At 53.8% G+C, this 22,710-nt stretch overlaps 8 protein-coding genes across 8 annotated transcripts; 2 read left to right on the plus strand and 6 right to left on the minus strand.

Moving 5' to 3' along the window:
* Nucleotides 1-120: 120 nt before the first annotated feature.
* N7446_009375 (beta-glucosidase) lies at nucleotides 121-2,849 on the minus strand (the record flags this gene model as incomplete). The annotated part of the gene is given in 4 exon segments (XM_058518120.1): nucleotides 121-363; nucleotides 375-1,965; nucleotides 2,020-2,626; nucleotides 2,694-2,849. The coding sequence occupies 4 exon segments, from the start codon at nucleotides 2,761-2,763 to the stop codon at nucleotides 121-123; spliced, it is 2,511 nt and encodes an 836-aa protein (XP_058368908.1). The 5' UTR covers nucleotides 2,764-2,849.
* Nucleotides 2,850-3,593: 744 nt separating this feature from the next.
* Nucleotides 3,594-10,617, minus strand: N7446_009376 (putative THO complex component (Rlr1); the record flags this gene model as incomplete). Its single annotated transcript, XM_058518121.1, has 3 exons — nucleotides 3,594-4,010; nucleotides 4,082-5,717; nucleotides 5,777-10,617. The coding sequence occupies 3 exons, from the start codon at nucleotides 10,615-10,617 to the stop codon at nucleotides 3,594-3,596; spliced, it is 6,894 nt and encodes a 2,297-aa protein (XP_058368909.1).
* A 601-nt stretch (nucleotides 10,618-11,218) lies between these two features.
* N7446_009377 (putative nucleoside-diphosphate-sugar epimerase) lies at nucleotides 11,219-12,354 on the minus strand (the record flags this gene model as incomplete). The annotated part of the gene is made up of 3 exons (XM_058518122.1): nucleotides 11,219-12,018; nucleotides 12,077-12,282; nucleotides 12,335-12,354. 3 exons carry the CDS (start codon nucleotides 12,352-12,354, stop codon nucleotides 11,219-11,221), a joined length of 1,026 nt encoding a protein of 341 aa, XP_058368910.1.
* Nucleotides 12,355-12,725: 371 nt separating this feature from the next.
* Nucleotides 12,726-13,136, plus strand: N7446_009378 (GFA family protein; the record flags this gene model as incomplete). The annotated part of the gene is made up of 1 exon (XM_058518123.1): nucleotides 12,726-13,136. One exon carries the CDS (start codon nucleotides 12,726-12,728, stop codon nucleotides 13,134-13,136), a length of 411 nt encoding a protein of 136 aa, XP_058368911.1.
* A 227-nt stretch (nucleotides 13,137-13,363) lies between these two features.
* N7446_009379 (retromer subunit VPS17) lies at nucleotides 13,364-15,243 on the minus strand (the record flags this gene model as incomplete). The annotated part of the gene is made up of 3 exons (XM_058518124.1): nucleotides 13,364-14,232; nucleotides 14,302-14,755; nucleotides 14,821-15,243. 3 exons carry the CDS (start codon nucleotides 15,241-15,243, stop codon nucleotides 13,364-13,366), a joined length of 1,746 nt encoding a protein of 581 aa, XP_058368912.1.
* A 423-nt stretch (nucleotides 15,244-15,666) lies between these two features.
* On the plus strand, nucleotides 15,667-18,435 carry N7446_009380 (mitochondrial elongation factor MEF2; the record flags this gene model as incomplete). Its single annotated transcript, XM_058518125.1, has 1 exon — nucleotides 15,667-18,435. The coding sequence occupies one exon, from the start codon at nucleotides 15,667-15,669 to the stop codon at nucleotides 18,433-18,435; it is 2,769 nt and encodes a 922-aa protein (XP_058368913.1).
* Nucleotides 18,436-18,696: 261 nt separating this feature from the next.
* On the minus strand, nucleotides 18,697-20,590 carry N7446_009381 (GTPase-activating protein GCS1). Its single transcript, XM_058518126.1, has 4 exons — nucleotides 20,345-20,590; nucleotides 20,215-20,283; nucleotides 19,298-20,059; nucleotides 18,697-19,211 (listed from the first exon to the last, which is right to left on the minus strand). The coding sequence occupies exons 1-4, from the start codon at nucleotides 20,384-20,386 to the stop codon at nucleotides 18,813-18,815; spliced, it is 1,272 nt and encodes a 423-aa protein (XP_058368914.1). The 5' UTR covers nucleotides 20,387-20,590; the 3' UTR covers nucleotides 18,697-18,812.
* A 432-nt stretch (nucleotides 20,591-21,022) lies between these two features.
* Nucleotides 21,023-22,269, minus strand: N7446_009382 (uncharacterized protein; the record flags this gene model as incomplete). The annotated part of the gene is made up of 4 exons (XM_058518127.1): nucleotides 21,023-21,349; nucleotides 21,403-21,612; nucleotides 21,673-21,973; nucleotides 22,073-22,269. The coding sequence occupies 4 exons, from the start codon at nucleotides 22,267-22,269 to the stop codon at nucleotides 21,023-21,025; spliced, it is 1,035 nt and encodes a 344-aa protein (XP_058368915.1).
* Nucleotides 22,270-22,710: the final 441 nt, after the last annotated feature.

Here is a 22,710-nt window from a genome sequence, read left to right on the forward strand (position 1 = left end):
AAATCCACACATACCAAGCCTAAGCCAATCTATCCACATCCCAAAATAGCATCGCTCACAAGACAATCACACTATAAAAAGACATCCAAACCATCGAATCCCAATAAATCCCAATACAAATTATAGACCAAGCCAGAACCTCGTCTTCCCGACATCAAACTCACTACGCAGCTCCTCAGGCCCAGTACCAGTAACCAAAGCCCCGTACGTCCCCTTCTCAGAAATCCACTGATCCCGCTCCTCATCCCACCAACTCGTAGCAAGCTTCTTCTCAACAACAAGCCGCACAGTCTTCGACTCCCCAGGCTGAAGGAAAACCTTCTTAAAAGCCTTCAGCTCGCGCACCGGACGACCGACATCCGTCTTGGGGGTACGATCCACAACTGTACGATCTCGGCACCAACCACTGAGCCCGTGTTTGTTACAGTCACAGAGGCAGTAATTGGTTCACCGGATTCGGCGTACTTGGGTTGCTCGGGCACAGTCTCGATGGAAAGATCAGAGCGGGAGAATGAAGTGTATGACAGCCCATGGCCGAATGCAAAGCCCGGCGCGACGTCACTCTTCTCGAAGAATCGGTAGCCGACGTAGATGTCCTCGCCGTAGAGGACGCGGCCACGCTCGGATCGGAAGTTCAGGTAGGAGGGGTTATCTTGTAGACGGCGAGGGAATGTGATTGGGAGTTTAGCGGAGGGGTTGACGTCGCCGTAGAGGACGTCTGCAATGCCGTTGCCGCATTCGTTACCGCCGAACCAGGCTTGCACGAGGGATTTGGCTTTGGGTTCCCAGGGCATGGTTACCGGCGTACCCGATTGAAGGACGACCACGGCGTTGGGGTTGGCGTCCAGCACGCGGGTGATGAGTTCGTCGCTGCCGGGGGGTAGGTCCATGTGTTCACGGTCGTGGCCTTCGGTTTCCCATTCTAGGGTCAAGCCTGCGAAGATGACGACTTGCTCTGCGGTCTTGGCTTGTTCGACGGCGTTGGCGATAAGTTCTTCTTGGCTGACTTGACGGCTGGCGCCGAAGCGGAAGCCGCCTGGGCCGAAGGCGACGATGCCGCGGGTGTCGAGGTCTGAGGTTGGGGCGGTGCCGAATTGGAAGACTATCTTGTAAGTCTGACCAGCCTTGAGCTCTTTGGTGCCGCGCTCTTCAACGGTGGCTGTGCCGAAGAAGGCGGAGCCTTGCTTTTGGTTCTTGGTGTTGTCGACGACGATTTCGTCGTCGATGAGGAGTTGGCCTGTGCCAACGACTGTTACTCCGAAGTCGTACACGCCGCTCTCCTCTGGGGTGAAGGAACCCTCCATGTCAACGTAGTAGGTCATCGACTTGATCTTAGGGTTGACGTAGTCCATCAAGAAACCGGTGGAATCGAGCAGATGTAACTCATCGACGACCTGGCGGTCAGCGCCAGAGCTGGGGTGCTCATTGTAAACCTTGAAAGTGAAGCCGGGCTTGCCATCTGCTGTTTTCAAAAGCGGCCCTAGGAGCGGCAGTTCCTTGTGAGAGTACACACCCTGGCTGAATTTGACCTCACCCTTGCTCTTGGCGGAGACACCGTCGAATGGAGTGACGGTATAGTATGGCGCCAAAGATGCCGAACCGCCACCGCAGTACGAGGCAATTCTAGCATTGGGACCAATGACCAATAGAGACCCATCTTTCTTGAGAGGAAGAATGTTACCCTCGTTCTTCATGAGCACAACAGACTCGGCAGCAGCACGGCGCATGAGAGCCTGGTCTTCTGGTCGGTTAAGAGCCTTCTCAGACGCTCCCTCAGGGATACCCAGAGGCTCAACCCAGTTAACGAGGTTGAGAACATTGCGCACACGCTCATCAAGCTTGAACTGGGCAATCTTGTTGGAAGAAACAGCGTGCGCAAGAGCCTGGCCTCTCCAACGGGTTTTGCCAGGCATCTCAATGTCGAGACCGGCATTGATAGCATCGGAGGTACTATAAGTACCGAACCTATTGGAACATCAGCATCAACACCAAACCATAGAACAAGGCGAATCAGCTCACCAATCACTCATAACAACACCATCCCACCCCCACTCCTTGCGCAAGATATCATCAATAATAAGCTTATTCTCACTAACATGAGTCCCATTAATCTTATTATAAGCCGTCATAACACAAGCAGAGCGACAAATCCGCATAGCCAACTGAAACGGCATCAAATAGATCTCACGCAGCGCCCGATCAGTCAGAATGCTACTAACCGCCATGCGCTCGTGCTCCTGGTCATTGCAGACAAAGTGCTTAAGCGTAGCAGCCACGCCCTTGCCCTGCATAGCCTTGCAGAAATGGCCAGCCAGGGTTCCAGAAAGGACTCCATCTTCCGAGAAAGACTCGAAGCCACGTCCGCCTAGGGGCGATCGCTGGATGTTGATTGTCGGCCCGAGCACAATGTGCGTGCCCTTGGCGATCGCTTCGTCACCCATTAGTGAGCCTACTTCGGAGAGGAGCTCCGCGTCCCAGGTTGCACCTAGGGCTGTTGCGCATGGGAAACAAGCTGCTGGGATGCCGTTGAAGAAGCGTGTGCCGCGTACGCCGTTGGGCCCATCGGACATCCGTAGGGCGGGGATGTTTAGGCGTGGGATGGAGGCCGTGTGCCAGAAATCTTGACCTGTGGATGGTTAGCATTGGTAACGATGAGGGTCTTGGATGTGATTGGCATTGGGAATTGTCTTTACCAGCTGTGAGGTCGACCTTTTCTCCGAGCGTCAGCTCTTCAATGGCCTTTTCGACGTCAATGCGAGCCATGATGTAATGAGGTCTCTTTATCTTGGTGTCTCGATGTCGCTATATGCTTGGAATTCGATATTTACTGCTCAGCGGGCTTGTTCAACACAGTCCAGAGCTCAGATAAAAGAAGTTCAAGTCTCAATGTCCTGCTTCCAAGGTTGTTCCAAGCTAGTAAATAGTAAGCAGGCAGCCGACAGCGGTAGAAGGCCAATCTCTCGAGTCACCTCCAGTGCAAAGCTGGACAAGAATAAGATACAAGTTTGGAATCCAACGGTCTTTCGCAAGCAGTCTTATAGTCGACAAAGAGGCCAAAACGTGCAATTGCATGCGAAACCGTGCAGGCGGGGAAGCTGGTGGAGTTGTGCGCACCTCACAAACCCAATAATGATCGCCATATCAGATAAAACTAGATCAGGCAAATGATAGCCTTGCGGTCTCTCAAAGAGCCACGGAGGTCCTGGCGAGCCCGAGGTTTAACCGACAGGATCTCTGGGGACAAAACTACAGTAAGTCCGGATGTCGGCCCGCCGTGCCTGCGGTTGCTTTGTATACGCGGAGTATCGGATATGCTTGTAGTTGCGATATTTGAGATCCTTGACGTAGATCCTAGAGTATGATGGAAGAGATTAGGCAATAAATTCATGAATATTGCATTCCCGTTACGGTGTTCATATGGTTAAGAAGAAAGTACATGTAGAGAAGTGAAGTGAATTATCCCCAAACACCAGGCAGAATGCAAAAATACAGAAAGGAAATTGGTAGTCAAGAGTGTCAAACGAAATCGGAATCAATAGAGCAAACAGAAAAGCAAGGTTCCCTTATTCCTTTCGGGTACCAAGGTAAACCCATCACGCTCCTCGACGAGGGCGCTTGTTATCGGTTCCCATGCGCATGCCACGGGGTCCATTTTCACCAATGTTGTCGTCGGGACCTTGGCGACCGCGCTTACGGTGTCCAGAGCCGCCGCTACCACCGCCGCCTTCGCGGTGTTCGCGGTCACGTCGGTCACTGCGGCGCTCACGCTCGCGATGTCGGTGCTCGGACCGGTTACCCCGGTCGCCGCCAGAGTTAAACCGGCGGTCGTTTCCTTCAGGCAGGGGTGGAGGAGGGGGCGGTGGGGGTGGTGGCGCGCCCATGGAAGAGGGAGGACGCAGACGACCCTCAGCTTCAGGGGCGATGTTGTCACTGGGAGTTGGGCCAGTCATCTCTGAGGATCCGTCGGGTCGGTCACGTCGATCTCGGCGGCGCAGCTCCTCGCGGGAGCTCTGAACCCGGCGCAGGTTCTCGCGAGGTTCGGCATTGCGGTCCTTTTCGTCACGGGGGGAGCACCACCTACATCGCTGCGGCGGCTGCGTTCGCGGTCACGACCACGGCCATCACGACGGCGGCTGCTGTTGTTGGTGCTGTCCTCGCGGCGCTCCGACTCCTTTGCGCGATCAACATCTGGCTCACGGTTACGATCGCCAGTTCGTCCAGAGCGGACTGATTCGGGAGCGGGATCATCAAGGAGGTCAGCGACCCGGCCACCGTTAGGTCGACTGCCAGATTGATCCCCTGAGGGACCTGCTGGGCTGTCGGGGGGAGGTGCGTTCATCCCGCTTGACTGGCGATGTCCGCCTCGTCCGCGAACAGGCGGGGGGTTACCGCCGCGATCACCACCAGTGCCACCAGATTGCTGAAGCATGTTGTTTAGGCCCGCGAACCGTTTATCGCTGCGGCCGCGGTCTCCACCAAATCCTTGACCAGCGGGCCCTCGGGGTGGTTGTTGCGGGCCTGCTCCACTGCGAGGACCAGAGGGAGGAGCACCAGAAGTTGCAGGCTCATTAACGAGGTTCCTGAGGCGATCTGGGTGAACGCCTGCGGCATTAGCGGGGCCTGCGGGCTGCGAACTGGATGGTTGTTCTGGGGCGTCACGGCCACCCTGCCGACCAGGACCTGTAGGTGTCTGGCGTTCTGCGGTGGGTGGTGGACCGTTGTTTGAGCTTGACATTGGAGGCACTTGTCCGGAAGCATTGCGGCCGCCGCCACGTCTTCCTCGTGGACCAGCCGGGATATCAGGTGTGGGTTCCGGCTGTCGAAGACGACCATGATTCATGTCAGGACCTGGGCCAGGGTCTTTTGCATCTACATGTCGGTCCATTCGGGGGCCCCTGGGGAGTTCGTCGTGACGGGGAGGCTGAGAGAAATTGGGAGCTCTGCGGTCATCGACGGGAATGGGTCTCTCGGGGCGGTTGGGCAAGTTAGCTGGTCTAGGAGGTGATTGAGGGCGGGAGGGATACGGTCTGCGAGCATCCTTGTCCGGTCTAGATGGGTCCCCACGCCGAGGACCATCAATAGGGCGGTCGTTGTGGTCAGGCAAGAGTTCTCCGCGTGCAAGAGCATCGCGTCCATGGAACGAATCATTAGGTCCACGCATGCGGGCTGGGCGATCCATAGGCCAGCCATTCTCACGGAGAGGTCGACCATCGCGGGATGGTCCACGCATAAGATCATCTGGAGGAGGCCGGACAGGGTAATCGCGATCACGCTCATTAAGACGCCCATGGACTCGATTGTCGCTACCAGGGCCATCAAACGAGCGGTCAGGGCCGGGTCCATGTCGACTGCGGGGGTTGAAGTCGGAATGTCTATCTCGTCGGTCATCCACTCCCTCGGGGCGCGGAGGCAATCTTCCGTCGTGACGGGGCGGAGGACGAGTGGGAGGGTGGACTTGCGAGCGAATATCAGGCTGACGCCCCGAATCGGGCGCCCGAGAGTTTGGTCGTGAGCGCACAGGTGGTTGGTCAGACGGAGCATCCAGGTGAGCATCGATGCCAGCTACGGAAGGTGTGGTGGATCCAGCTCGAGAGGATGTACTAGCCATCTTGTTCTCGTCGCTCGCCTTTCCTGCACCAACATCGGTCATCTTTGCATCCTCGATCTCACCATCCTCAACTTCAGTCTTGCCAGTATGTTCCTGGTTCGTAGCAGGGCTAATAATCGACAGTTAGACATCGCGAACATCTGCAGATTCTCTAAAATCGGTACTTACTCTGAGGTTCGGGTAGGGTTGAACTCTGGGGCTGCGGCATTCAGTGTTGGTGTAGCAGGATGCTGAGAACCGGAGTGGGCCTGGGCATCGGCGGCCTTGACCATGTTGAAAGCTTGTGGCAACATCCACTTCTTCTCTCGTCGGTTGAGGTCACCAATCAACGAGGCTGCGGGAATCTTCACGTCATCACGCTCGTCGTTCTTGCTCAAATTGTTGACACAGTTCAGCATATCTCGACCGATCCAGTTCACGGCAGGGAAGTGTTGGACAACAGCCTTCAGAACACTGATTGCGTTTCGAATGTGCATGTATTCGCCTCCGCTGAGGCAACTCTTGAGGGCGTTGGAGAACAATCGGTGCCATTTGTATAGAAGACGGCGGAAGTCCTCAAACTCCAAGAACATGACTGGTACACCTTCAGGGTCAACATTCTTAGCGAAGCCAGGAAGGTCTCTCTTGGTGCCAAAGGCCTCCTTCTCGTAAACGGCTTTGTCAGCATGCCATCTAGAGAGATCACGCAAGACCTCATTCAAGAAGCGACCAAGGTTATCCGCCTCCTTAGAAGTACATAGGAAAATGAGCGCCGTGAGTCTATGCTCGCGGAAGAGCTGGTCGAGAAGACCAACGGTCCGGAAGTTAGGAGTGCCCGAGCTGTGCAGGAACTTCAACATCTTGAAACAGAAGAAGGCATCAAGAGGTGACAAGAGAAGCCGAGGAATGAAACATTGCTCTAACAAGGCAACATTCAAAGAGTCATGCTTAAGGCGCATGCCGGCGAACCAGCGGTCCTTCTCCTTTTGCAGCCTGGAGCGAGTCTGTCCATATGCCTTCAGATGATTCTTGTTCTCCTCCAGAATGCGTTCCTGCAGTTGAGTGAGGTTCTTTTTCGAGGCCTCCCTTCGTGTTGTGCCTGCAGTGCTGGGGTCAGACCGGTCGTTGTTGATTGAAACCACTCGTCGTTTGAGACGGTCGATCTCATCCTCATAGGATTTCTGAGGAATGTGAAGATCGTAGAGAGCAAGCTGCCAGAATGTTGCATAGAAGTGAGCACCAATGGTCTCCCACGTCTCAACAGGCAGAGAAGATTTGACATTATCAATCAGCTCTTGCATGACCGGGTTTGCAGCTAAGGGCTCAGCATTCACGACAGGAGCAGGAGTAGAATCAGCACCCTCAGTCGTGACAAGGTTTCCTGACTCGTCCTTGTCGACATCCATGGCGGTGTCTGCAGAGGCTTCATCAGGCTTTGCGGGCGTTTCTCCGTCCTCGGTGGTATCCATCTTGCTGTCGCCATTCGGCTTGGGCGTAGCATCACCGACGGTTGAGGCTTCCAGTTGCTTCGCTTCTTCAATGTCGGTGATCTTCCGAGAAATGCTAGTACGACGAATCCAGAAGGCGATCTCTGGCTGGATTCCAAATTCCTTAATGAGTGATGACAAGTCCGGCACGAAAGAGTCAAACTCATCAACAGACAAGTTGCTGCGAAGCAAGTCCAGGTACTGCGTGAGAATGCGATGGATCTCATCAAAGATGTTGCCAAGTAGTTTAAGCTCCGACGACGTTTCCTTGAAGACACAAGTCAACCGTTCTTGAGCAATGGCAACCAACAACTGACCAGCGAGTCTATTGTGGGTCAATGACTTCAGCAAACGCTTGGATGTGGTTTTCGACTCGTGACGCTTATCCAGAAGCTGCAAAATGGTCTGGGATTGCAAAACATCTCCACCGGCCATGGCCTGGATTTGAGCGTCGTTGAAATTGTTGTCCGTGATGATTCCAGCCATGGAGCTGATCAACTGCTCCAACACGATAAGATCGGTTGAATTGTTCTGTCGCAGTTGTTCAACGACATACTGAAGAACTGGTGTGGGGTCCATGATGGAGTACCTCTTGTAGGTGCGGCCGGCGAATGCGGATAAGGCGTTCAGCCAGCGACTAGTCAAGAGACCACTCTCTTGGACACGACTGCGTCCCTTCTGGCCAAGCGAGTTGACAAGTGCCCAGGACAGGGTATCGTAGCCGAGATAAGTGAAATAGCGGGCACACTCGACCACAACTTCGATGAGGTTCTCGTAAGACTCAATTTGGCTAATGGCGACATTGATGACGATTCCGGGGTTGGCATATGCAATCTTAGCTAATGCGCGGGCCATGGGACGGATGTTCGTCTTGCTGAGACGCTTGAGAGTGTCTTTGGTCTCTGCTCTGGCCTGATCGAAGGCCTCCTTGATGTCAGGCAAACGAGATGTCTGTCCCGAATACCACTCTGCGTACATGTTGTATCGAACATCACGGGGGAAGAAACTGATGAGCTCGAAAACCTCATTAACCACACCAGGGTTAGCCTTGGTCAGACTAACAGCGGGCAGGAGCAAACGCTTGCAAAGGTCGCGCCAACGGGATTTGTTCTGTTCAGATCCATCCTGGATCAAGCTTCCTTTGCCAATTCGGACAAGTTTCGCCAGAAGGCACGCGTCTTGTCCGATCTTGTGGCCAGAAAGGTTCAGGAAGGATGAGCAAAGGGCAAAGACATCGTCGACGGACTGGCAGATGGGGATGTTGTCGGCCCAGTCGTCCCAGTAAAATCGATAATCAGTGCCATCGTTTGTGTCTTCCTTATCCAGTTGAGCCCAGCGCAAGGTTCGTCTCGGGGGTGGAGCCGCAAGCCCGATCTGGCCCTTGGCAAATCCGCTCTGATCAGATGTCACTTGATATTGCTGCCCTGGAAAGTCGCCGGAGATAAATGACGGTCGGAATTGGACGTAAACCTTGTTCAATGAGTGGTGGAGGATACGATGGATGAATTCAGGTAGCTCGGGATATGCTTCCATCAACCAAGGGAATTTACTGATCACAAAGAGAGATTCAGGAATGGCTCCGATGGCGAGAAGACTCTTGAGAAGTAGCACTTTCTGGTCTGAGGGATCCGGTAAGTCGTCATCTGTTTTGGATGCGCCTTGCTTGTCGGCTTCTTGATCTTTGGCAGGGGTTGACAGCCGTGGTTCCGAGTCACGCAAACGGGGAAGAGGGACTGTGTCGTCCGACAAAGCACCGGCCATCATCAAAGCGTTCGTTCCACCACCTGGTCGGCCAGCCTTCACTCTCTCGGCTTTCTCTGCCAACTTCTCGGTCTTCAAAGTGTCCATGGAGTCGTCGGGTCGCCAGAGGTGCGCATAGAGATCGCGAAGGGAGATGAACCCTACTTTGATAAGCAGAGCCGCGAGGTAGATCAAGTTATCAGGGAGCACATCAGATTTGGTTCGAGCCGAAGAAGAGTAGAATCGCAGTTTGAAGCCAAGAAGCTGAGCCGCAACCCGGTTGCCCTTTGGTGGCATCGTGCCTGTCTCCTCGAGCCATGATCGTGTAACATCCTCTTCGAAAGTTGAGCCATTGGTTTCTGCGAGAGACTTTTGTTTTTCTGTCTCTGAGATCGGTTTGCGGCCAATTTCAAAGAAGGCACGAATACCAACCTCCCTCACTCTATCCCAGAACTGATGATCGCGCTGTTCATTTGACTGCATGATAGCTGCTCGTTCCTCCTCGGTGGTGACCCAGCCGGATGATCCAGGGAGTGCCCAGTTCGGGATACCAGAGTGTCGACGGCCCTCGTCGAGGCTTTGGAAAATGTCCTCCTTGGGCCACCACGAGCTAGCTCTCAATAGCTTCACAAAGAAGCGGTATTGCTTGACGAGAACCGCGGCAAACACATCCAGTGTTACATCCAGAACACGGCCAACATCCATATCAAATGCGCCGATCATCGCCTTCACTCGCTCGAACGTCTCCTCGACCACTTCGCTCGATGGAGGCTCATTGTTGCTTGTGGTGAACAGCTCGGTGAGAAGTTTTGAGTATCCTTCAGACTCTTCGCGGAGAAGATTATAGTTTGACTGTCTGTAGAGTAGGTTTGTCTGCTTGCGAATACCCATGCGCGCAAAAGTTTCGCGGACCAATCCCAAAGACTGCAACAACGGGGTATCGAGCTGAAGGCGCATCAAAGAAGGACTAATTCCAGTCGCGAAAACAAGCGGCTTGAGGGCAGGGTTTGAGGTATCGGCATCGGTCATGATCGAAAGGGTATCAAGGAACAAAGAGCGCGGGTCGAGTTCATCAGTCGAAGCTTTCTCACTGTTGGCTTCCATGTCCACATCCTGGGAGGCAGCTTTTTGGCCAATAATCTCTTTAACAACGGTACCGGCATCCGAGGGCGACAGTCGACCGTAAATCGCAGACCGAAGAAGCTCTTGGTAGACAGCTGCGAGTCTGGGCAGGTCCTGCTGGAGACGAGCTTCGGTTCCTTGCTCCACCACATCCTGCTTGCCTGTCGCTGTCCATTCCTGGACGGCATTGTCGGTAACAAACTCGTAGTCGTAGGGAGGCGGTGGGGCGGAAGGTGCGCGGGGGACAGGCTCTGATCCAGCACGAGATGGAGGGTTGTGATGCGCCTGCGAGGCCGGGGTATTGGGCGCAGGGGAGGGAGTAGGGTGGAGCGAACTGGGCTCGCCGTTTTGCTGTGTGGGTTCGGCGGTCTCCTTGGACTGGGTGATGGGCGGAGGAGACATGGCGTTCAGTTCTTTGTGCTGTGAGTTGGAAAAATTCTGACTATCATGAGACCCGCGGCGGGAACCAGCCCGGCTGCGATGCGATTGTCGGCGGGATCTATCGCGCGAGTCGTTCTGCTCGCGAGGAGAAGGAGACTGGTGTCCAGAGTTGGGAGGGTGATGCGCCATGTTCAGTGTACCAGGGCGATGGGGAGAAGGTCTCAAGTTGTCATTGCTTGCTGAGTCGCCAGAATACGAGCGTTCACCGCGCTTCCGCTTTCCACCATGCCCGGGCGCCATGTTGGTATCCAGTTTAGACGCGAGGGGTTGAGACGGTGGGACGGGATGTCGGGAGGTTGCAACTCATGGGGTTGATCTTGCAAGACAGACAAGTGTTAGCGATTGAAATGAGTGGCAGAGATGGAAAATACAAGGCAAAGCATGCATATAAGAAAGCGTACCAGCAAGAGAGATCTTATGAAAAAGAAGGTGGAGGGAAAGTTAAAGGCGCAGAAGATGAAGATGAAACTTGGTGATCGATGAAGCTTCGGTCCGACTAAGAGGCTCTGGACTGCCTGAGGTGTCGACCCCATTCACCCATTCAAATCGCCTCAAATCACTTCACTTCAATCTACGTATAATTATAATTTGGAGTAATTATTTCCTATTGGCCCTTGCATAACCATTGATTCAGCATTTAACTACAATCAGTTGCAAAACCATGGTTTTCTACAAATAGTCCAATGTATATCCGCGAGTATAGAGTAGATCAGGAACAAAATGTCCCCATACATCAGGTTCAGTGGCCTGCATGCAAGTTTCTAAACATAACTAGTCCTTATCAACAGTTTAAATCCAGTTCATTACACATAATAGTAGCCATAAAATTAGGTTCCAGGTCTCACAGCAGTCCAAGAGCCTTAGCCTCATTCTCGACAATCTCAGGAATGAGCTCAATCAACTTAGGCTTCTGAGGGTTCCAACCGAACAGCTTGCGGGCACGCAGCGATATACCACGGGAGTTAGATCCCCAAGCATATTTTCCAGCAACAAACACCTCTGTGGTCTGAGCTGCATCTAAAGATTCAACATCAGGACTCGAAATAAGCTTCTTCTCAAAGGCAGACTGCGCAACCGCCCTTTGGATATCACCCCAAACAAAAGACCCATTCTCAGCGAGGTAGTAACCCTCGTCGTTCCAAGTAGCCTTGCCACCACCCTCAGAGGCAGCCTCACCCAAAGCCAAGTAAACATCGCTCAGGTCCTGAACGTGGACCTGGTGCCAGACATTCTCGCCCTTACCAACAAGAAAGCCCTGCTTACGCTTGAGTACAGCGGCGCTGAGAAGGTATGCTTGGATACTCTTGGTATTTCCAGGTCCACGACCGGGGCCGTAGATAGTAGGTGGGCAGACGACTGCGACCTTCACACTGGCGGAGTTTTGCAGGCCAGTGCCGAGGATGATCTCGTCCACGTTACGGTGGAAAGCATCCGAAGGGAGGTTGATAAGCTCGCTCACACCTTCCCAATCATTGTACTGCTTAGGGCGCTCGATGCCGTATGTACCCGCGCGTTGGTCCTCGATTGTCAAGATACCTGTGCCGGAGGTGTGGATTAGCCACAATGGACGTTCGGGTGCGTGATGCTGAGCGCCCTTAGCAATGGCCTTCGCCGCGGCAACATGATCACAATCGGCGAAGTCTAGAGGTTAAACGTTAACCTTCTTGAACTGCAGATATGGGGGCCTTGGTAAACATACGGAAGACGATGTCGGCATTCTTCACTTCCTCTTCAATCAAATCAGATGAGTCCAGGTCACCGATCACGGTGCGAATCTGTGGATATTTGCTGGTGACCTGGGCAGATTTTTCCTGACTGCGGACTAGAGCAGAGAATTGCCAATCGGGATGGGCGCTGGCAATGGCGAACAAACCGTCACCGCCGATGTAGCCAGTAGCGCCAGTGCTGTGTTGACTATCAGATTGAGAGCTCGGCTTTCTGTGCGAAGGCGACTTACATGAATACTTTGGGAGCCATGTTTAAATTGGAAGAATGATAAAGAGATAGTGAGTGAAGAAGGAAAAAGAGAGGCAGGATCCGAAGTATTTCACTGCTATTAACACATGCTTTGAAATCAACCCATCTTAGCAAGTAGCCCCGAGATGGAACCAAGTGGGGGATTGACGTTAATCCTGGACAGAATCCTGCTAGAAACCCCCAGAAGCTGCAACTCTTTCACACATAGTCTCCGCATCTCAAGTAAAAAGCAAAATATCATATAAAACTCACAATCTGACGGACTCTCTATAGAGCTTGCCCCGCATGATGTCAGGCCCGGGTACTACACGAACATTCCACTTCCACTTCCTTCATCCTACAGTCTACAATCTACACATTATCAGATCACCATGGCATCCGGTAGCTGCGCCTGTCGATACATTACTTACACGACCTCCAAGCCTCCAACCTATCTAGTCAACTGCCACTGCACAACCTGCCGCAAACAAGCCGGAGCACCATACCAGACCTGGGCGCCTTTCTCAGCCGACGATATCAAATGGACCACCAAGCCGACTGAGTGGCGGGCCACAGACACTGCCACACGCAGTTTTTGTCCACGTTGTGGCTCCATTATCACCATGATCCTCGATCGTGATCCGACGAGTATTGATGTGGCTGCGGGGACGCTTGCTGAAGGGGAGACACAGATCCCGCTACCGAGTCATCACATTTTTCTCCAAGAGAAGGCGTCCTGGTATCATCTGCCGGAGGATGGGGCGAAGAGGTGGGATGAGTGGGCGGATTATCATAAAGTGTAGCAGGATGGTATTCGGAGTGTGCTATTGTAGAAAGAGTATATATAGCAGCTGAACAGGTATCCACTATAAGAAATTGAAGCATTCGAGGCTGAAAAAAGACAGATTGTTCATAGGCTTAGATAACATAACGGGACAAGGACACGAAAAGGTTTAAGGAAACAGAGAGGGGAATCACAAGTTCGTGCCCGGGGTTACATGTACAGACTCGTTGAATACCGGGAACCCGATCAGAATGTGCTGGTGGCTAGCCGACTAGCTGCGTTGCGCGCATCAAGACGGTCATCGTCTTCCTCCGGGATCGAGCCAACCTGGCTAGGGGCGCGGTTGCGTCCCTTACCAGAGCCCTGACCGTTTGTTTCATCGTCATCATCAGCAAGAGAAGGTGAGGTAAAGCTGCCGCTCATGCTGCGGCCAATGTTGTCGTTGCGACGAGGAACACCGCTCCAAGAGTCACCCTTGGGACCTTGACTCGAGGACATGTTGGCCCGACGCACAGCAGGATGAGACTCGCGACCCAACCGGCTCAGACCCCCGGAAGCGTCAATTGCACGTATATCAGGTCGAACGCTCTCCAGGGTTGCCAGAGTACGGCGCTCGGCTTCGATCTGGCGGAGAGTGTACTCGCGCAGACTGAATAGAAGGTCCTGTGTGGTTCGGTCAAACCAGCGGCGCTTCTCCTGAAGGAGGTTTGAGGTCACACGCTGGGTGCGCTTGGTCAAGTAGTCCTCGTGGTTCTGGGCCTCCTCAAGGGAGTTGATGGCTTCATCTACCTTGTCGGGACGAACCGATGAGCTGACCTTCAAACGGTCAGCCGCAGCGCGTTTGCTTCGAGCATTCTGTTGGGCCTGGAGTAGTTCCCGGAGCAGAATGTGTCGATTGGTCAGGGTTTCCTTCACAATGAAGGCGTCGGAGGAATGGTAGTTCAATGGCTCTCCCAATGTAGTAGCCTCCGCAGTAGCTTGAACAGCGTGATAATCGCCTACAGTCTGGACAATCTTGCCGAGCTTGCGGTAAGCTGCACCCAAGCCGGGATGGGTCTCTTGCACGTGCATCTGACCGAGCTTCACGCCGAAATCGGCCTCAGCCAATCCCAAACCTTAAACAGTCAGTTTCAATTAGGATCAAACATAAGACAAGAGCAGCGAAGAAACATCAATTGACATACCACGGCGGGCCTTGACCACGCGATCAACCTTGTGGCTCGTATCCATTGATCCCAGGTAGAACATCTTCGCGGTGGGACGAGCAGCCTGCAGCTCAGGTGTATCATCTGGAGGTGGCGCAAACTGCTTCAGCATCTTGCGTCGCACACCGGTTGCCGGCTGCTTCATCCGTAGTACGGGGCTATAGCCAAAGTCGCTCTCCACGAATAGCACAACCTCGTCATCCTGGATAAGGACTTCATTGTTCAATACGCAATTGAGCCACCGCTGCATAGCCGATTTGACTCGAATCTCATCTTCCTCCGTGCCTGCACCTGCAGGGGTTACAGGCGACGGAACAGCGGGGACCAGAGCTTCGGGGTTGGCGGAGACCAAGTGTTCGGCAAGCTTAACGAATTCGGAGTGGGTACGGCGCACATCACGGTACTGGGTCGTGCGGAACTTGGGGATATTGGTCTGCAATAATAGGAATGGAAATTAGCCATTGAGAATGCATGGGACAGCCTACGGGGTAGACGTACGTGGACATCGAACCGGAGAATAGGGTCCTTCTTGCCGGTCCTCTCCAGGCCTGTGATTTTGCCCTGGATCTTGTAGAAGGGAGCCTGCGGCCGTGGGGCTTGTCTTGCGCCGGCCTGGTACTGTGCGGGGGAAGGTGATTGTTGCTGGGCATTTGGAGACTGCGCAGCGAATGGGGAATGTCCCTCGGCATAGTCCGGGTCTCCTAATTGTGCGCTCTGGAGCCGAGCAGAGAGGTCGGGAGATTGTGGCTCCTCAATTTGGCCCCTACCTGCGTCCTCCGCGGATTGCTCCTGGCCTGGTAAAGGAGAGGACGGGATGTCATTGTTGGAGGTGGGGAAGGCACCTCGCTCAGCGCGCGGCGAACCCCAGGGTGAGCCATCGGTGGGGTGGTCAGGGTCGTTGGTAATGGCGGAGTAATCCATCTTGGTAAATAGTCGATGTAGGGAGTGTCGCTGACAAGGGGGAGCTACTAATCATGGTAGGCGTCAGTATTAAATGGCTGGAGATCAGACCCCCACAGCAACGGCCAGCTAGCTCCATGAGTCAGGGACATACCCTGTACAGCTTAGGACGTAGAGTTGAAAGAACACTGTGCTTTTAGACTCGCATATTACCGGGAGAAGAGAAACAAAAGAGAATCTTGGAAGAGACACGATGTGGAGAGAGGTCAAGGTCGCAGCTACGTACGGAGGAATGCGTGCGCCAAGCCTCGCGATCTCCAGTCCGCTTTGCGTTTTGCTTTTCTTTGCTTTGCCCTTCTGTTATACCAAGGATTACATACACTCAATGCTGTCTCTACATAATCAACCTTGATTTTCCTTAGTGCATGCACACTTTCCCTTGGAATGGTCGCGGCTCCATTGTTGCGCTTCCCCCAGGGGATGCGCTGTATGAGCTCCAACTTGTATAAAAGGCAAACCAATATTGCGAGCAAAAATACGTGCTCCTCACTCAAGGGTCTCCGGTCCAACTACACGCATCTCCGAGACTTCTCGACGACTCCTGCAACATGGCAGACCGAAACTTTGGATCGAACCCGAAATATTGGCATTATCGCCCATATCGATGCTGGCAAGACCACCACCACCGAACGCATGTTATTCTACAGCGGCTTCACTAGGCGTATCGGTGATGTGGACGAAGGGTCAACAGTAACTGATTTTCTTCCAGCTGAGCGTGCGCGTGGTATTACCATTCAATCGGCTGCCATCACCTTCCATTGGCCTCCTGGAGAGGTAGATGGATCAACACTTCAGCAAACTGGGGCCGATGGTGCACCAATTCCGCGCTCTGCATCTCCGCACACTATAAATCTGATTGATACCCCTGGCCATGCAGACTTCACGTTTGAAGTCATGCGCTCTCTACGCATTCTCGATGGTGCAGTCTGCATCTTGGATGGTGTCGCTGGTATTGAGGCGCAGACAGAGCAGGTCTGGAACCAGGCAAGCACGTATAAAATTCCTCGAGTCATCTATGTCAACAAGCTCGACCGTGATGGAGCCGCTTTTGGTCGCACGGTGCGAGAAGTCAGCTCTCGCTTGGGTGTCTATCCGGCAGTGTGCCAAATCCCATGGTTCCAGGGTGGCAATGGTCCATTTGTCGGAGTAGCAGATGCAATTCACCTCCAGGGACTGAGATGGAAGGAAGGGGAGGATGGCCGTGCTGTGAAGATGGCTGATCTTCAACAGCTCGAGGCCGATGAGCCGTCTTTGGCACAAGAATTGCGGCGTGCACGCATTGCATTGGTTGAATTGCTCAGCGAGCAGGATGAGGCCATTGTAGAGAAGTTCTTCGAATGCGATGAAGATCATCTTGCAGTTTCGTCAGCTGATATCATCGAGAGTCTGCGCCGCTGTGTGTTGGATCAGAGCAGCCGGATCGTTCCCCTCTTTGCAGGTGCCAGTTTCCGGAACATGGGAGTCCAGCCGTTGTTGGATTCTATCGTGAACCTTCTGCCCAGTCCACCGGAAGCCCCAGACCCAGAGGTCAGCATAGGCGGCGTCAAGGGTGGTCTGCGGAGACTATTGTCTGGAGACCTGATCGTTGAGCAGAGTGAGCAGGCCGCTGTGCCATCCAAAGGCAAGCAACACAAGAAGAAGAAATCAGCATTGCAATCCGACTCCAAGGATGCAATCTCTAAACTTCAAAGCTGCGCATTGGCATTCAAGGTGGTCAACGATCCGAAGCGCGGAGTTCTGGTCTATGTGCGAGTGTATTCCGGCTCATTAGACCGCAACAGCCTACTCTTCAACACAAACCTGCATCTATCTGAGCGTGCTCCACGTCTACTCAAGATGTATGCCAACGATGCGGTGGAAGTGGACTCGATTCCCGCTGGGCACATTGGAGTGGTAGTCGGACTCAAACAAACCCGAACTGGTGATACCCTCGTATCATACGCAGGAAACAAAGCCACGCCCCCAGAGCCACTCACCAGTCTCCAGCTGCGACCAATTGCAGTCCCACCACCAGTATTCTTCACCAGCGTTGAACCTCACAGCCTAAGTGAAGAAAAGCGAATGCAAGAATCTCTAGCACTCCTCCTACGTGAAGACCCCAGTCTGCACGTTACCATGGATGAAGAATCAGGCCAGACCCTCCTCAGCGGCATGGGAGAACTGCATCTCGAGATCGCGCGCGATCGATTGATTAACGACCTCAAGGCCAAGGCCTCAATGGGCCGCATTGAGATCGGATACCGTGAATCAGCACTCGGCGCATCTAACCCCATAACCAAGATCTTCGACAAAGAGGTCGCCGGTCGCAAGGGCAAAGCAGGCTGCATGGCAGTAGTCGAGCCACTAGATGAAGACGCCTCGCCCGAAGAAGTCGACCACGACACTCTCCTCGTCGAGACGTACGACGGCAACCAGATCATCATCCGCGCCCCAGGTCTGCAGATCGAACACTCGCACGATGAAGGAACCAGCCCATTCCTCCCGCCAGGAATGGACCTAGTTACGTTCCGCACAGCCGTTCAAAACGGTGCCATGGCAGCCCTTGCTCGTGGCCCGCAATTCATTTTCCCAATGCATAATACCCAAGTCACACTCACCATCGACCCAACTTCCCACCTGTTCGGCAATGAGACAACAGCCTCTGCCCTCTCCGCCGCGGCAAGGCAAGCCACCGCCGCCGCGTTGAAGGATGTGCAAGCTGGCGCCGGCACTACGATGATGGAGCCGGTGATGAACGTGATCATCAGCGTGGACGAGGCCAGTCTCGGTTCTGTTGTGCACGATATTTCGTCTTCGCGTGGTGGACATATTATTTCTCTCGATGAGGAAGTACCTTTGCCAGGGACGGATGCGTCGCCGACTTCTCAGTCTGCGCTTGAGGAAGAGCAGCTGCCTCCCATTGATCCGAACCGTGTTTATGCGCCGCCGGACCCATTCGAGACTCCTTCTGTTGGTGTTGAGATCCCCGTCTCTACTGCTCGGCCGCGTACTATCACTGCTAAGGTGCCGCTTAAGGAGATGGTTGGGTACTTAAAGCATCTGCGTAGTTTGACTGCCGGCCGAGGCACTTTTGTCATGAGCGTTGATCGGTTTGAAAACATGTCTTCTCAGCGACAGAAGGCCGTTCTTGCGGAGTTGAGAGGCGGATTCTGATTCTTTTGGCTCTTCCCTGGACCTGGCTTATTAGCCTGGGCTATGAAATCACCGGCTCAACCACCAAATCTTGGAAAGTCTTGTACATTATCTCATTTCGCAGCGTTCTCGTCACTATACAAACATTAGATCTAACTACTGGCCACATTCCCTTCCATCGCCACACTCTAATTGATACCGGGCCAAGGGACAAAGTAAAACAAGTCTGCATCTGAACCCCACTCTCTCAAAGAGGAAGATCCTAACAAGGTATATGTATGAGGCAAGTAAAGAGTAGAGACACAAATAAGAAGAATAACAACACCAGGCATAACGACATGGTACCCACAAACCAGCCCACAAACAAATAGAAACAAATGCTCCTAGATGCCTAGATACTACCAGTTATCATCCCATTCGTCCTTCCCTTTACCGGTCGATGCAGCTGTAGTACCATCTCCATGTTCAGCACCAGCAGAAGCAGGCGTTGAGTTAGCCAACGACGACGTCGTAGGGCCCTTCCGGAGAGCAGCAGTACCAACAACATCAGATCGTTGAGACCGTTGTGATCCACTGCGGCGATGGCCGGCCGGCTCCTGCGAGCCTAGAGACGAGAAATCATCCCAGAAATCCCGGCGTTCAGGTTCCACGCGAGTGCGTTGGTATTCACCTCGTCCATCGTCCCCTTCGACGAATTTGTTGAACTGATCAGCCGCACCGCGCACTCCAGTCTGCAGATTCTGACCCAAGGTCGAGGCGTGAATACGCGCTTGAGCCGCAAAGTCGGATTCAGCCAACTAAACCCAACTCGTAAGTCATCCTGTATATCAAATGAAAACAAACCAGACACCACCACCGCCACCACTAGAAGCACCACACATACCTGTTTAGCCGTAGGCTGCAGATAAGAATCATTAACCTGCTTAGCACCCTTCCCAACAGTAGAAGTAAACCACCCAAAGCCCTTAGTGAGTGTGCCCATAGGATCCTTCTGAAGATCCTCGAATTGACCGCCGCCACCACCCCATCCGCCAAAACCCCCAAACGTCGAAGACCGCTTCTCACTAGCAGACGGCGCAGGCATACCACCCCCAAACCCAGTAAACTTGCCACCCTGCGACGGAGGCAGATTATCCGAGCGCGAAGCATTATCAGACCCCAACTTCGCAAAGTACGCCTCATTCTGCTCTTTCTTGCCCCCACTAGCACCAGCGCCAGCACCCCGCTGTCCATCAGAACGAATAGACGACGCAGCCGGTGATCCTGATCCAGCACGCGCACCACTCAAACTCATAGGCGTGTTCGACCGCATCGTATTGTTATCGTTATTCTTCTTCTCCTGGCCTTGGACATATTCGCGGCCCTCGACCTTACACGATAAGCGCTCCTTCCACTCCTCGCCGGATTCACTGTCGTAGCGCTCTTTGATTGTGGAGTCTTCGAAGGTGCGACCCTCAGAGACGGGGATGGGGTGGGCGTCGTAGAAAGTCTTCCAGGGCTCGTTGCCTCCTAGTTCCATGCGCTGGATCTCGGCGTTCTTAAAGGCGTCCATGGTGATTGAGCGGACGAAGGAGATATGCACGCCTAGGCCGCGGTGGATGCCGGCGCAATTGAGGCAGATGAATGTGCCGAATTTTGGGGAGGCCTGTTTGTTTTTGCCCGGTTGGGCGCAGGGTTAGCGAGTATGTTTGTGAGTGTGGTTGCGGGGTGGTGATGGGGTTTCTGGATTTTGCCCTTTTCTTGTCTTGTCTTGTCTCTCTGGGGAGATCAGAGGAATGGGTTGGATGGGGTGTTTCTTACCCATTGAGGCGAGGGGGCGCCGCAGTCGCAGCACTTGTCGTTTCCGTTCGTCTTGGAGATTTGGAGGAGCTGTGGCTCGTGTGTCAGTGGCCTTTGGGCCGTTGCGATGTGAGAGCTTGCTGGGTAGCACCTTTGTCCTCGTCTCTGGGTCGACCTCCCACATGCGAGACATCTTGGATGAATATACAAAACCGGACTGAAGCGATTCCAATGACGTGCGCTAAGGCGTTGACTCGACACTCGGCGATGGAGGGTACCCCTTTTTCTCGGGTTGATAGAGTCGCGTAGGAATTCAAGGAATGTATCAAAGAAGCAAAGACAATGCAATTGGCTCGGGAAAAGGAAATCAATTGAGTGAGACAGTTCTATGTTTTTTGCCTCTGATCGGCAAGGCCCTGGGGTCGCCCCGACTTAGTCCCCGAATCATTCCCCCCAACCGAGTCCTACTTATACTAAAGTTATAAATTCCATTCTACATACTACTTTCTCCTCGTGCCAGGTGGCAGATCGTCATCATTTAGTAAATGTGTGCTAAGATACAATACAGAAGGCAAAAAAAAAAGTCGTTAAGGATGGAGATCGCATCAGCAAAGACGGTCCCCAGCATGGATAGTCCATGGCCCGTTAAAAAAAAATGTCATAAAATCCCCCATCGCTCCTATAACCAGCTAAGATATTCACGGTAGTCTGGATTTTAGTCCATGACACCATCATCATATCCATACTTTCCTCTGTTGTGCTCCCCGTTCCCCTCCCAAGCCCAAAGTGAATCAACAAAGACCTCGGTTGGTCGTTAGAAATCAGGCATTTAAGCCTCGGTGGTGGCAGGAGCGACGTTCTCCTGGGGGGCAGGAGCAGACTCCTCGAACTTCTCGGCGGCAGCATCAACGTCATCCTCCTTTCCGGGGCTGTCGATAGCGACCTTGACGGCGATAACGCGACCATCGATGTCCTTACCGTTCATCTCGCTGACAGCCTTGGCCTGGAGCTCCTCGGATGCAAGGTTGACGAAGCCGAAACCACGGGTCTTGCGGCGCTCGTTGCGAGCCTGGAGCTTCTTGATCATGAAGCGGGGAATGGGACGCAGGGCGACCTTGGCGGAGACAGGCTGGTAGTCGGCGAAGATCTCCTTGAGCTGTAAGGGGTCAGACAAAATAACGTGGAGCGTAATTAGATAGTGTAACCCACCTTGTCCTCAGTCAGGTCGTAGGGGAGGTTAGCAACCATGACCTTAGTCTTGGAGGGAATGCCATCATCGGGAGGGCCACGCTGCTTCTGGGGGCGAGCTGCGCGAGCCTTGTTCTTGCCAGCTTCGGAGCCAGCATCGTTGTCGTTGGTGGCCTCGGCGAGAGGAGCCTCACCGGCAGCAGGCTCGGTATCTGCCTGGCCATCCTGTCCCTGGTTCCATGATGAGAATTTGTTCCAAAATGACTCTGAGAGTCGATCGAGATCACTTACAGTTCGGCTACGGCCAGTACGGCCGCCACGACCGCGGGCACGGCCACGGCCACGACCACGGCCACCAGTACGCTTGCGGCCCTCGGCGCCACTAGCACCCTCACCACCGCTGGCAGCACCCTCCTTGGCCTCGGCGGGCTCAGGCTTGCGGGCGAGCTGCACAGAGACCTTGCGCGAGAGGATCTCCTTGCCAGAGAGGGCCTCTATCGCAGCAGCAGCCTCAGAAGCAGTGGCAATGTCCACAAAAGCATAGCCGACCGGGCGGTTGGTGCGGGGGTTCACCGGGATCGAGGTGGTCTCGCTGAAGGGAGAATGAGTCAGGAATCCAAAATAAACACATGCACGCGTTTAATGTTTGTCCGGGGAATCCTGCATGTGTCAGGATGTGTCTATCACTCACATGGTGTAGTCCTTGAAGAACTGCTTGAGCTCCTCCTCGGTGGTCGCGTATGCGAGGTTTCCAATGTAGAGACGACGACCTTCATCCGCACTGGCAGCCGCAGCATCAGCTGCCTGAGCAGGGGCAGCGCCGTTGGTCTCGGGCTTATCGGTCACCGTGGTCGCAGCCACGCTGTCAGCAAGTGCATCGACAGACATCTTGAGGTAAGGTTGAGGATGGAAAGTGTCGGGGATTGATGAAATTGGCCTGAGCTGAGGAATTCTTGACGCGAGGAGTGGCAGGGTAGCTTCGTGCCCTAGATACCAAGTGAAAAGAAGATGGGTTGAAAGAGTTTTGTCTTTTGGGAGAAGGAAAGAGGAGAGGTGAGAGAAGAGAAGGAGATGGAAAGGGACAGGAGAGGCGGTGTGGGACTAGCCCAGTCAGAGAGCTCCGCCCGAGGGGAAATTACCATGGTGATCGCGAGGCGATTCGGGGGCTCTACGCCTGGATCACGCCTGGAATTTAGGCGGTTTGTGGCCCTTACAGCCCCAAACGTTAGGCCCTAACCCTCGATCCCCAACCCCCTCAAGGGTTGACTCAGAACAACTGGCCTGATGTCATTCTGGGTCCTCGATCCTGCCACTCGTCTTTCTTTCCTT

Source organism: Penicillium canescens, assembly GCF_028828765.1.
Source record: "Penicillium canescens strain IBT 15451 chromosome Unknown utg000006l_segment0_segment0, whole genome shotgun sequence".
NCBI lineage: Eukaryota > Fungi > Ascomycota > Eurotiomycetes > Eurotiales > Aspergillaceae > Penicillium > Penicillium canescens.

Coding starts and splice junctions, on each gene's coding strand:
- N7446_009381 (XM_058518126.1), bottom strand. CDS start 20,386: ATGTCTCGCATGTGGGAGGTCGACCCAGAGACGAGGACAAAG. Junction 20,284..20,344: donor ACCCAGAGACGAGGACAAAG/GTGCTACCCAGC, acceptor CACGAGCCACAG/CTCCTCCAAATCTCCAAGAC. Junction 20,060..20,214: donor GCGCCCCCTCGCCTCAATGG/GTAAGAAACACC, acceptor AAAAACAAACAG/GCCTCCCCAAAATTCGGCAC.